This window comes from Gracilinanus agilis, chromosome 2 (genome assembly GCF_016433145.1).
Source record: "Gracilinanus agilis isolate LMUSP501 chromosome 2, AgileGrace, whole genome shotgun sequence".
In the NCBI taxonomy this organism is placed as follows: Eukaryota; Metazoa; Chordata; class Mammalia; order Didelphimorphia; family Didelphidae; genus Gracilinanus; species Gracilinanus agilis.
Window position 1 is genome coordinate 402,004,917 of NC_058131.1, and position 14,725 is coordinate 402,019,641.

A 14,725-nucleotide genomic window follows, 5' to 3' on the forward strand; every position below is an offset into this window, starting at 1 on the left:
AATGAGGAGAACTACAATCAGTTCTTAATTCCCTACCCAGTCATTGGCCTGCTTCTCTGAGCTTGTGGCTTTCGCAAAGAAGACACATGCTATGAAAGCTATTTTTACTGGCCTACATCTCTCACAGAACTCTTGGTGTACAGGCTGAAGTACTGAGAACTGGTACGGTTATGTGTTCCCAGGAGATATAGGATCTTTGTACCAACCTTACATAACTCTATTATACATTTGAGAAATAGCAATGGCCCTGGAGCCCCATATATGGTCAGACTGTCTCCTGTTTTGTGCTGACAATCCTGCTTAGTTACAAAAATGGAGGATAAGGGATATAAAGGAACTACCCACGTTACTTTGCCTTTCCTGTCCCCCAAATCTGCTGATGAAATAATTATGCAGAGATGCTTATTTCACAAACACAGGAAACCTGAATTCTCACCATTATATTTCCTGTGTTTGCTCCTCAAAAATATACGGATGGGGTTCAAAGATAGGATGGAGGTTTTGCTGCTTTAGGAGATAGGGAGGGGGAGGAGAAAATACTGGAGCAAGGATATAGTAAGGTCTCTTGGCTTGTCTTATCACCAAGATGCTGAAGATATTCTAATCCTCCCTGGGCCTGGAGTCAGGAAAACCTGAGTTCAAGTCTGACCCCAGGCATTTACTAGCTATATGAACTTGGGCAGGTCACTTTAAATTCATTTACCTCAGTTTCCTCAACTGTAAAATAGGAGGGGTAATAATAGCACTTCCATCTCTTGACTGTTTTGAGGATCAAATGAAATAATATGTATAAAGCCCTTAACATAGTGTCTGGCATAATAGTAGGTATTTAAGCTCAAGTTTAATGCTCATTTGTTTCTTATTGACATAGACATTGTGCAGAGACCCTGTACCCCTTAACTCAAACAGGCTATGAACAGGGAAATTCCCTTCCCTCTTCCTGTCCTTGTAACTCTGGAGGCAAGACCATTATCCTTGGATGTCCTTCATGTAGAGATAGACAAAGAGATACACCTTCAGGCCACACCTTGATAGCCTAAGCCCTAAGGATCTTAGGCAGACCCCCACCCACCGAATGCCAGAGTTTGGGAAGTCACATACACATGCTCACTGTTGTAAAGAATATAAAAACCCCTGGGCTGAAGCTTTCCAGGAGCAACTGCTAGAGTTGTTCCACTCATGATGCCATGCTTTGGGAGCAATGCCCCCTCAGGGTTGCTCCACTCATGCTGCCTTGTTGGCTATCTTGCTAATAAATCTTTCTTTTTAATTTTAAGCTAAGTTGGAGTCCTCTCATTCTTGAGAAAGGTTTCCTTCCCAAACCCAGGGGTTCACTAAATTGCACCCCCATAACATTATTATGTTAAATAGGTATTATTATTATTTTGTTCTTATTAGATTCTTTTTTCTTTTCTTCTCCTTCCTTTTTCCCCTTCTCCTTTCTTCTTTCTTTCCTTCCTTCCTTTCATCTTTATACAGGCCTCTTTCTCACCATCTAAGGATTACCCAAACACAGCAATTCACTGCCTGGCATGTCATCATAGAAACAAAGGGTCTCAGAACAAAGAACACCAATGATATATAAATATATTTAAAGTCCTCAAGAAGTGTCATTCATACTCTCTGATCTCTTTCCCTTTGAGTTTTACATAAAATCCCTCTGTTCCTGTTCTAGGATTACTGAGTATCATAGGAAAAAAATCATATTTCATTTTACCCTCTAATTCAAGTAGAAAATACATAAATGGCCACTAAGTGCAAGGCACTGTGCTTGCCATTGGGGAAACAAAGATAAAAATGAAATATTCTTGCCCTCAAGAAGCTTATATTATATGGCAGAAATTCAAATTGTACACAAGTAAGCAATGCAAAGTAGTTCTAAGGAGCCAAAAATATTTATAACTGAGGTGGTCAAGAAAGGAATTGCATAGGAAGTTGTGTCTGCTCTGTGTAAAGAAGGGAATTCCACAAGGCAGAGAAGAGAAGTAAGTACTTGTACACTTGTACAGAGGCGAGAGAGAGAGAGAGAGAGAGAGAGAGAATGTTATATACAGGCCATGTTGGAATGGAAAGTATATAAAGGAGAGTAATAGATGGAAGTTATATTGTTCAGGGATTTAAATACCAGGTTGACAAGTCTGCATTTTATGCTAGAGGCCATAGGGAGCCATTGAACTAAAGAGAATAGGAAGATGATTCAGACCATTTTGTGTTTTAGGGCTATCAGTTTGGAAACTGTGGAGGATGGATTTATAAGGAAACAGGCTGGCAGAAGGGAGACCAATTAGAAGACTCTTGCAATATTCTCAGAGAGCTGTGATGATGACATGAATTATTATAAAGATTATGTGAATGAATGGGGAAGGGAGAACAGATGCAAGAGATGCTGTAGGAGGAAAATTAGCAAGATTTTACAATTGATTGGATATGAGGATTGAAAGAAAGGGAAATCTCAGGAATGATCAAGAAACATGGGTGCCCTGAAGAATGCTAGTTTTAACAACAAAAATTGTGAAATTTGGAGGAAGAGGCGATTTGAGGATAAATATAATGAATTCCACATTAGATCAATTGGGTTGGAAATACCAATTCAATATCCAGCTGGAAATGTCCACCAGGCAAGTAGAAATATAAAACTGAAGATTGGGAGAGAAACTGGGACTAAATACATAAATTTGGGAATTATATGCATAGAGATGACATGAGTCCAACAGAGCTGATGAGATCATCAAAGGAAGATAATTAAAAAGAGACTAACTCCTAGAACAAAGCTATGGTGAATGCCCAAACTTAGAAGATGGGAAGGTGATCCAGCAAAGAATTACTAAGAACCAAGATGGATGAAGGAGAAAGAAATAGGAAAGAGACCAAAAAGAATCATGCCAGACATCAAGGGAGAAGTAATAAAGAAGTTGGGAGTGTTTGATAATATCCAAAGCTGTAGAGATTTCAAAGAGAATATGGGCTGAGAAAAGGCCATTGTGTTTAGCAGTTTAAAAATCATGGAGAATATTTTCGCTTGAACAAGGACTCAGAAAGCAGATCACAAGAAACTGAGAGTGAGAGGTGAGAAAATGGAGGCAATACAATGGATGCAATAGACCTTTAAGGCAGCTAGGTGGCACAGCAGACAGAGTTCTGAGCTTTGAGTCAGGAAGATGAGTTTAAATGTAACCTGAGACACTTGATGGCTATGTGATACTGAACAACTTATTTAATTTCTGCCTGCCTTGGTTTCCTCATCTGTAAAATGGGGATAATAATAGTACTTACCTCACAGGTTGCTATGAAGAAAAAAAATGAAATATTTGTAATGTGCTTTACAAACCTTAAAGTACTCTATAAATGTACCTAAAAGTACAAATGGGGCTGCTAGATGGGTCAGTATATAGAGAGCCAGATGTGGAGTCAGGAGGAGTTGGGTTCAAATATGACCTCAGATACTTTCTATGTATGTGACCTTGGGCAAGTCAGTTAACTCCAATATCCTAGCTCTTTCCTGCACTTCTGCCCCAAGACAGAAGGCAAGGGCTGAAGAAAAAAAGATATAGGGCAGTAGGTCAAAGATAGGACAGGATACCATAGAGGATCTAATAAAGGGTTTGTTTGTTTATTTGTTTTTAAGGATGGTATAAAACTTAGAATGTATGAGGAACAGAATAAGAGCTAGTGGACATGGATAAATTGAATATTAGAGAGGGGGGAATGATCAAGATCCTGAGGAGATGACAATAAAAGTACAAGCAAAGGGCTTATCTATGGGAACTGTCACTTTACCTTTACACTAGAAATTAGAACAAGGGAGGAGAGAATATGGATTATGAAGAAGGATTTCAAGGCATAGCATACAGAGAAAGAAGGAGCTCACCATTGCTGGTCTCTATTTTCTCAACAAAAAAAAAAGACAAAGTCATTTGGCAAGAGGGAGGAGGTAGGGGATGTTTGAAAAGAGAAGAGAAGGATCATAATAGTTTCTGTGGGAAAAATTATAGAATCAGTCAGGGAAGAATTAATATGTAGCAACGAGGGGCTAGTCGAGATTGAATAATAAATTTTTTAGTGAATCTAGTCATTAGAGTTGTGAAACTTTCTCTGGAAGTGCTGAGCAGCACCCTAAGTAGGAATGAGGAAGACAGATGGTTGGGGCAATCTCCACTTGTAGTTTGGTTTGGTGAAACCTGACTGGGGATGCAATTAGAGAGTTCGGTATTTAAATGTAGCTGGTGAATTTGTCAACCATACATAAAGGGAAGAAAGTGAAGACAAAGCAAAAGTGATGAACTGAGAGAACAGGGGAAATGGGAGAACTGGAAGTCACAGAGAAGACAGAAAATAAGTGAGTGTAGAGCCCTGGGCCCAAAGTCAATGGGTATAAAATGTGGAAGACATTTCCCAAGATTGTTGTGAGGATCAGATGAGACAGTATTTGTCAAGTGCTTAGCACAGTGCCTGGCATGTCAAAGGAGCTTAATACATGCTTAATCACTCATAAATCTATATCTATATAGTATACATAATACATTTAAGGAGATAGAAAAGGGAGTAGATTTTTGCCTCAGAGAACCCTGACTCTCAAATATGTAGAAAAGAGGATCAGGAACTGGATTTTGCACACCATGTGATGGAGGGTGATTAGCTGATATGTACTACCCACATTCTAGAGGCCACAGTCAATGGAGTTTCTCCCTGCCTCTGACTCTCAGAGAACCTGGATCTCTTTTAGTTCTGAAATATCAGTAGCTGAGAAGAATAAGGTGATGCTTAGATCTCTGGAGGCTAGGATGAGATTAGGATCCAAATTCATCCAAGAATCAAATCCCAAGATACCAAGGGATGAGGCACATACACCCAGGAGATTCCTCATAGAAGCCATTCAGCTCCTGTTCACTAAGGCCTCAGGAGCACCAGCTCCACCATGCATCTCCCTGCCTCAGTACCTTCCATTTACTCAGGCTTGACTTCTAAGATTAGAGTCCCCTAGAGAGCAAGCCAGCTGCTTTTCCCAGTCCCTAAAGGCCAAGGCCTGAGATGACTTTCAGTTCCCTTCAAAATAAAAGTCCTATTCTATGAATTCATGGTACACAGCCTTGCCTGGACTCTCAATGATTTTTCTACTTGTTTGGTTTGTTTTTTTTTTAATCAATTTTCTACCCCATTCCTTTAAAGGACTGTTCTTAACTTTTTATTCTCTCTTCTCACCCCAAATCATAACCGACCCCCCCCCCTTCAAATCCATAAACATACACACATTCCAGTAATCCAGTCCATTTCAATAGACAATTGAGGCTATCTGGGGTAAGCTTCCTCAGCTCCTTTCCTCATAACTTCTCAGAGGGAACATTCCCTCCTCCTTTACTTTAACCATAGGAGAAGTTTGCCTACTTCTAATTAAGGCTAATCCCTTCATCTCTGAAGCTGATCTCATTCTCCATTCCCATCCAAGTCCTTGATACAAAAGCCACATTCCTTTCTCATACCTCTATTGTTCAGTCATCTCAGGCATGTCTGATTCTTCATGACTTCATTTGGAGTTTTCTTGGGGAAGGTACTGGAGTGATTTGCCATTTCCTTCTCCAGTTCATTTTTATAAACGAGGAAACTGAGGCAAATGGGGTTCAGGAACTTGCCCAGGGTCACACAGCTAGTAAGTATCTGAGTCCAGGTGCCTTCCTGACACTAGGCCCAGGATTCTATCCACTGTCCCATCTAGCTGTCTTCCATATCTCTATTATGTCTCCATGAACACTGGCTCTTTCCCATCTGATCATAGATATGTTCAGGTCTCTCCAGTTCTCCAGAGTCTTCCTTTGACTCTTCTATGCTGTTCCCCATCTGTCCCATCATATGTCTTCTCTGCTTCACTGATAACTTCTTAAAATATATTTGTTACATTCATTGTGTCCACTTTGTCATTAACTCTTTCTCTTTGCAATATGGGTTTGCAAAATGGGTATTTCACCACTCTACTAAAACTCCTTAAATGCTACTAAAGATCTTTACCAAATCTTATGGCCTTATTTCAATCTTATTCTTCAACTTTTTCTTAAACTCTCATCAGCCTTTGACACTAACGCTCACTACCTTCTGCTGAATAGAGACAGCATATTTTCCTTGTTCTATCTTTCTAACCATATTTTCTCTGTACTGTGTTCTTTGCTGACTTCTCATTCTCTTCTTTTTTTTTAAACCCTTAACTTCTGTGTATTGGCTCATAGGTGGAAGAGTGCTAAGGGTGGGCAATGGGGGTCAAGTGACTTGCCCAGGGTCACATAGCTGGGAAGTGTCTGAGGCCAGATTAGAACCTAGGACCTCCCATCTCTAGGCCTGACTCTCAATCCACTGAGGTACCCAGGTGCCCCCTCATTCTCTTCTTAATCCCTTAATGCAGGTGTTCTTCAAGAAGGTACCCTTGGCATTTTTTTCCCTTTCTTTTCACAGATTTTGAGGAAATCTCCTTCACTATATCAATTTCAGCTATTACCATCAGCTACCGGCCTGGGTTTCTCATTCAAGTTCCAATCTTGCAAGTGACTGCTTCTTGGACACCTTGACATAGACCAAAGGTTGGCACCCCTGGTCTGCAGACCAAATCTGCCTGGGTACCTTGTATGTATGGCCCACAATATAAGGATGATGTTTACATCTTATGCATAAACAAAAGCATATATACAGCTCAATTTAGTCATTTCCTGACCTAGCTATCTCTCCAGCATTTCAAACATACAAAAATATGTACCAAAGAGAAGTTATTTCCCTCTAGTTTTATTTTTCCTTCTAACTTTATGCATTCTCTCTATAGTATCTAGAATTATTCACCTTTTCTCCCATGTTCATAACCTCAAGTTTGTTTTGTGATTCCACTTTTCATACTGAACCAGTTACAAAGTCCTATTGATTCCACTTTGGTAACAACCCTCATATCCATCCTCTCCTCTCTCTTCCTGTTGCCACCATCTTCTAAAATGGGCCCTCATTTATGCCAACCTGGATTATTGCCTGGGAATTCTTTCTATCTCCTCTCTCTTCATTTCCCAATACATTCTTCACACTGCTACAAAACCTCTAGAGATTGGGAATGTCACTCACTTGCTCAAGAATCTTCAATGGCATCCTATTACTGAATAAGTTATGTGGAAACTCTTTGCTTGGCATTCGAATTCCTCCACAATCTGGCATGAGCCCATCTTTTCTGCCTTGCTTCACATCATTTCTCTCCACACATTCCACACTCTAGTCAAACAATCATTTTCTGCCTCTCTTTTCTATATCTTTCCCCTCCCCTCAGACCATGATTTCATGCTTAATGATTTTGCTCACATTATTCTCCATGCCTGGAATTCTTTCCTTCTCCCTTTTCCTCTATTGAATATCTACTCTTTAAAGGTCCACAAAAATCCCAACCTCCCCTTTATATCCCCAGTCAATAAACAACTTCCCTCTTGGTCCTTCCTTATTACTTTTATAGTTTTTAATGCAATTTTCATATACGTGTATTATTAGAGCTTTTTGTGTTGGTATCCTATCCCCATAATAGTCTATAAACATCGTGAGAGGAGAGACATGTCTTATCTAAATGCTGTATGCATCCCTCCTTCTCTCCATGTCTAGTACAGGTTTCTATACACATTCAGTGCTTAATAAGTGTTTGTTGTTACTGTTATTTCTTTTGAGAAGTGCTAAGCTTCATTGTCAGGTTCTGAGGTTTAGGATGAATAAATGAACTCTATAAATCCTGTATTGCTCCTCATACATTACAGAATGTGAATAGGCAAGCAAGCACTTCTCTATAAGCTAGACTATCAGTCTGGTAGACACAAGCAGTAGCTTAGAATACAGGAGACAGAATAACCCACTCTACAAATAATCTGAGTTGGACTGGGTTTTGTTTTATTTTGATTTGTTTAGAAAGTATAGAAATATTCTTTCACAAGCTGTCATTACTAGGGTTATGGCAAGAGAGTATGGGAGACAGAGTAGTAAAGTATTTTATTAATCTTCTGATATAGAAATGAGGCAGCACTAATCAGTGAAACCAAAAAATTAATTTTGTCAGAGATTATGAATGGAGAAGTTGGTGGTGCTACCATATTTTTCCATGGAATTTTTAGAGAGCTAAGGTTATCCTAAACCTAGACCTCCATGGAGAGATGGCCTTGTGGGTAGAGTCAAGATACCTAAATTATGATGAAATCTCAGAATCTATCAGAAAACCAAGGCTCATCATCTACATCCACCCCCAGTATTATGCTTTCTACCCCACCCTCACACAAAAGCAAATAAATAATAAAGAAAAAAAGTTAATATACAAGGGTTTCTTTTTTTTTTAATCACAATAATATATTTTTAAGGAGTCTTTATTTTAAGCCTATCCAGATAGACTGAGTCCCAGGACCCTGACTAGAAAAGAAAACCTAATACTTTGGACAAAGGATGAATTCCTCTTCCCTTCTTTCTGAGAGAATTGTAACTAGTCATCTAGAATGCTTTCTGTCCTGCTGCCTTAAAGGGAGTGCTCAGTTGAACATCATGGGATCTTTAATCTCTCTGACCCTGCTTCCCACATTGTAAGGGACCTGAGAGGCAAGTCACTTAACCATCCTGGGCCTCAATATCCTCTTTTTGGAAAAGTGAGAGATTGGACTAAATGATGTCTGGAATACCTTTCAGCTCTCAATCTATAATCTGTGCATGTCTGAGGCATGCGTCAGCCCCATTATCTTCTCGCTGCTCTGGCCAACAGTCCCTGGGGACTAGCTCTTCTGACCATATATAATATTATCTTAAAAGGCATGCTATGTCTTCGCTATTCACATGGGCACAGTGAAAGATGTTCAGGGCTGCCCAGTCCCTCTTTCCAGGGAGATGCTCTAGCTTAAGGAAGATAATCCACATTGTCTATCCACAATCCATGTTTACCACTCGAAACATTCAAACAGACAAAGAACAGCCAAGAAACACAATCAGGGAAAGTAAAGCAGTTTCGTTCACTCCAGAGATAGCCCACTCCCTCTCAGCAGGCTTTTTATAACCTCTAGGATTTACCTCCAGGAACTCAACAGAAGGAAGGATCTGATTAAACCCTGCTCAGGAAATTCAAATACAAAAATTCAAAGGCAACTAGAATTTAGATTATTGACTCTTTGACTTTCCTCTGCCCCCACTCAAGCAAAGATCAGAAGACCCTGTTTAACTACATTCTATGTAATCAATATTTGGCTAATTTCCTCACTCTCCCTGGTCTCTTCTATAGAAGTCTAGGGTTCAGGTCTGTTAACACAGATGCCCAGCTGGAGGCAAGAGCCAGAAACCTAGGATTTGCTTATTTAATGCCTGACTTGTTCATCCCTCTAAAAACATCACCTCATGATGTCCCCATTGATCCCGCCAGAGAGAAGCATTCATAGCTGAGGCTTTTGTGGACTGTGAAATTAAACGAGCAGTTTAGTGACAAAGCAAACAGAATTAATCAATGGAGGAAAACCAACATCAGGGAGCATGTAGCAATGTGGCCACATCCAAAGGATGCTCAGTGTCTCTTTTGCTACAGCTGCTACACTTATTGGAGATAACTGCACTAATGAGTTACTCTAAGAAAGGCATGAGCAAGTGTACTGGGGTTCAGACACCTGGGAAGATATGTTGGAAGCAAACTTCATTCAACTCTGAATTTAGCCCATCTAGCTAAGCCAGGTGAAGGGACCTAGAAAAATAGCTACTTCATTTGGGTAAAGAAACAATGCTTTCTATTTATCTGGTATTTTCTTCTTTAGACCACTTCTCAGACAACATCGAATATATTCTTCTAGTCTCATTTCTGGGTAGGCAGCCACGGCTAGACAGTAAAGAGAGGTTCTGCAGCTCTCTGGCTGGAATATCTATTCTGAAATGGTCATTCATGTATGAGCAATGTACATGGATCAGGCTACTGTCTCCAGGGAAACACAGAGTGACTAGTCACTCCCCACCTATGTTTTTTCCCCCAAAAGTTTTATGGACCCTCAGAAATATGAAAGAGCCTAGGGATGAATAAATGTAGAGAAGGTACCCCCAGACCTTTTCCTGGGTCCTCATCAGTGAAAACTGTGGGAAGTGATTATGTCTCCCTTTACAAGGGACTATATTGTGGAAACAATGTTTGTCACCACCAGTAGCTCCTTAACAAGGTATGAAATTTTTCTCTGACAAGATTAACTCCTTTATAATTTCTGATTTTCTGGCCTTGTCCTAGTTTATCCTGTTAAAAGAGTGATTGTTTGGGATCTGGATTCTAGGAAGACTTGAGTTAAATTCCAGCCTCAGATCCTACTTAGCTTTGTGAGAGTCATTTAACATGTCTACCTCATCTTCTTTATCTGTAAAATGGGGATAACAATAGTACCAATTTCTCAGGATTTCTGTGAGTTTAAAATAATATAATGCTTATAAAGTACTTTGCGAACCTTAAAATGTCATATATAAAATGCTAGTTATTGGGTGATACTCAGTCCATTCAAAAACTTGAACTCTTAGACTTGACCCTTAAAAAACATTTGAATAAACATAGACTCAAGTTTCCTAGAGGCTTCAAGTCTAAAGAGCCATGTGGCCTCTCCAAGGTACAATATGCTCCAGAAAACCACATAGTAGAGGAGTTCCTGGACCAGTGGACAAATTCTTAGGCCAGGTTTTAAGGATCCAGCAGAAGAAATCCTGGCAAAGCAGGAATGAAGCTAAGGAACAATAGGAGACAGAGTCACAGTGTGGAGATATGAATTTAGACATTGTCTTTCTCTAGTACTGTGAGTTATGTGGATTGTGTAGCTCTGAGGAAATGGAATGACTGTCTATATAGATCATGAGCACTTTTAGTATCCTAAGATGACTATATATGTCCCTGGGAAAGGTTTGTTCTTACTAGAGGGGAGGGTTTCTTGACTCTTGACTCCCTAAACACTTTCCTTTTGCTATGGAAGGAGAGTTCTAACCCTAGGGTGGTCTTATAAGTATAGAAGATTGTATAGGTAGTTGAGGAGGTAGAGGTTCATGGAAGAGGAAAGAAGAGTCATCTCAACCCATACTGGATGCAAGTATCAGTCTTTTAATATTTTTTCAGGTTGAATAAAGGCTATGTTCTATTTACTATTTTGTTTACAAAAATATCACACAGGCAACAATGACCCTTTTGTTTTGTTTTGGAGAATTAGACATGACTCAAATTCTGATGTTTTCAAGGAAAACCCTATGTGTGTCATGAGTGAAAGAGAATGAGTGTACTTAGTAGGAATCCACAACTCCCCCCCACCCCCACTCCCAAATGAGACCAATACATATAAATCCAGAGCTTTGATTCTAAGCTAGTCAGAATTCACTCACTAAGCACCTTCTATGTTCCAGGCACCATACTAAATGATGGGCATACAAAGAAAGGCAAAAAACAGCCCCTACTCTCAAGAACTTCTGGTCTGGGCTATGGTTTACAACCTACAGTCATAGTTTACAAACTATGGTTTATAATCAATTGTAGGCCTATATCATATCTTTATATGTGAAAATATCTCAATCTGTCTGAAGCTTGTCCTTTTATTCCTTCATGGTCAGCTGTTACAGAAATAAGAAGGGAACGTGGCCTTTCAAAAGTTATCCTGCAAGGCTTTGTTGGGGTTCCAATTTGGTCCCTTATTTAGAAGGTTGACCTGCAATACCCCTATAAGAACAATCAAGGGAAATCTTGGCGTGAGATAAATTTGTCTTTGAAATCCTGAGTACCAAACTAAGACTTCATTTTGCTTCCCTAATGGAGAATTTTAAAGAGATAGCTACCATCTTTTTCTCCCTAGGTCTTCCCCTGCTCTCCTTCTCACCTGCCACCCCCAACTCTTTGAAAGTCAGATATTTCTTTCATTTGGCTTATCTACTTCAACACTGAGGTTTGTGTTAGCTGATTTGTCAATGAATAACTTTTCATTTTTCCTCTTGCCATCTGGCAGTATTATCACTCTAATGAATTGCCCGGGGCAGCTGGGTGGCTCAGTGGATTGAGAGCCAGGCCTAGAGACTGGAGGTCCTAGGTTCAAGTCCGGCCTCAGACACTTCCAGCTGTGTGACCTTGGGCAAGTCACTTGACCCCTATCGCCCACCCTTACAGGTCCCTAGCCCGGATGAAAAAGGAGGAGGGTTGGGCGTGGGGCTAGCAACCCCACCCTGTAAAAACTACATCTGCTAAAGAAACTGCAACCTAAAATAGGGGCAGCTGGGCTAGCTCAGTGGATTGAGAGCCAGGCCTAGAGACGAAAGGTCCTAGGTTCAAATCTGGCTCAGACACTTCCCAGCTGGGTGACCCCGAGCGACTGCGTGACCCATTGCCTACTGGTTGTGGCCCTATGCTCCTAGAATGGAGTCCCAGGATAAAAAAAATGAATTGCCCTGGGTTGCACTTTTTTTATTTTTCAAATGTGACTTTTAGTTGAATTGTGCAGAATTCATAAATGGAGAATGCAGACTGATGCAATTATACTCAACAAAACCCTCGAAGCTGCCAGAGAAGATGGTGACTTGGCTATGTCTCTCACTTTCATAGCTCGATAGCAATTTAAAAGGTACTTGATTATTTTTGGAAGGAGGATTTCATCCTTACTTACATCATTTCAGTCATTTTTTATGTTTGAACCTTTCATTTCCCCCAATTCTTTGCATTTAAAAATTTGAAATAGCAAAATTATTTGTTTCCAGACTTCTAATAGAAATATTTTATTAATAATTTTCGGGATAAAAAGGAAATGTAGGGTGACTGTTTTATGCTATGCCTAGAACTTTGGTTTCATCATTTCCTCTTAGACCACCCTCAGGGTGGTTCTCGGGATATAAATCTGAGGATAAAAATGTCTATGGCTGATTAGCAGAGTTGGGTTAGAGAATGAGCTAAATGGAATGAAGGTCACAGATCCTGTCCCTAAAAAGGGTTAATTAATTTCCCTCTATTCAGTGGCCATAGTTTGCACCCCTAATTCTCTCCAACTATCCTGAAAAAAAAGTGGTACCATTGCTTATGAGTAAGAGTATGTGGATACATTATTGTAACTCATTCCTTCAACTAGAAAACAACTCAAACTCTGTGTTCATTTCACAGTAAGTAGATCAGAATTTGAATCCTGAGTGTGTAGGATAATATTTAAGATCACTATTCATAATAGCTCAGCATCATGGAGTTAGTCCTGCAAGAAGGTTAGTGTAAGGCTAAGTAAATCAGGCCTCAGCAATAAGACCAGAAATAAATGATGTCTCCATAAAGCAGGGATCCTTAACCTTTGTGTATCATGGAACCCATTGGTCATCCAATAAAGCTATGAACCCCTTCTCAGATTAATGTTTTTAAATGCATCAAATATATAGGATTAGAAAAGAACTGATAATATTTAAATATAGTTATTAAGAAAAACTTAAATTCATGGATCCCAGGTTAAAAACCCTTGCTATGTAGAGCAAAAGAAGTAAAATCATAGTTCCTTCTTCTCTCAAGAGAGGTTCATCTCTGTACTCCCCATAACCCAAGAAAGAAAAGAGAGGACCCAGCAGCTTACCAGGTGTTGCACTGGATACAGTTGGCCATTGCTGATCCGGTCCTCCTGGCCCTGCCCGCAAGATGCCCGCTTCTTCCAGGTGCACAGAGCTAAGGAAACACACACACACACACACACACACACACACACACACACACACACACACACACAGCATTTAGATAGTTACTTCAAGATCTTTCTCTACATTCAGAAGTCTTCCCAAAGCCATTGCAGCTAATGTATTCTCCTCATGCTCCTGTTAAAACAATTGTCCTGAAACTACTCTACATAATATTACAATAATTCTATTATATCATCTTTCAAAATCATGTAATAATAAATTCTGCTTTATCTACTTCTTTTCACAACATCTTTGCCAAAGCCATTCATACAATAAAAAAATTACCTTTGCAGAAATTTGTGTTTTCATTAATGCCATTTGGCACATTTATCCCATTAAAAAGAAAATGCTAGAGTTGACCATGGTGGTCCATGCCTATAATCCTAAGTACTGAGGAGGTTGAGGCTGGTGTATCCATTGAGCTCAGGATTTTCAGCTGCAATAATCTATGCTGATTTATATGGTGAATGAATGGGCTGATGCAGCCACTAGGTTACCCAAGGAGGCAGGAACTGAGTTATTTCAGAAACAGAGCAAATCAAAGTTCCTATGAGTCCTAGCACTGCCAGTTTGAGTAAGAGAGACCCAATCTTAAAACCTAAATGGATAAAAAGCAAAAGAAAAGATATCAGAGTATTAATGCCACTCTAATGGCTTCATTTTAATTTAGACAAGAAAAATGTCTTCATATAGCTCCAGGTTTCTCTCAGCATGTTTCCCCCACCTATGGTTCTAGAAGGAATAATGAATTTTGCTAATATAATTATTTCCAGGTCCCTGTGGAATGATGCTAGTTCAGTTACCAAATCAGCTCTTACCTGGACCATCTGGTTTTCCTGTTACATCTGATGTATGACTTGCCACCTCCCTTTTCCTCCATTCTGTGGAGCTGTTTTTGCTACACTTACGGCAACCCAGTACCCAACTCTCTAATTCCTAACCCAGAAGAACAAAAAACAAGAAAAAAGCAATAATCCAAAGGACAAAAAGAAGCTGGGTCAAAAGTATTTCCAGCCTCCAATCAGTACTAAATGGTGGTAGATATATATATATATATATATATATATAT

General features: G+C 39.7%; 1 protein-coding gene across 1 annotated transcript in view; it reads right to left on the reverse strand.

The window, feature by feature from the left end:
• Positions 1–14,725, reverse strand: part of PCDHAC1 (protocadherin alpha subfamily C, 1) — a 113,139-nt gene that overhangs the window by 23,376 nt on the left and 75,038 nt on the right. Inside the window, exon 5 of the mRNA XM_044664527.1 lies at positions 13,557–13,645. Within this exon, the coding sequence (XP_044520462.1) occupies positions 13,557–13,645 (89 nt within the window). The remainder of the gene's footprint in view (positions 1–13,556; positions 13,646–14,725) is intronic.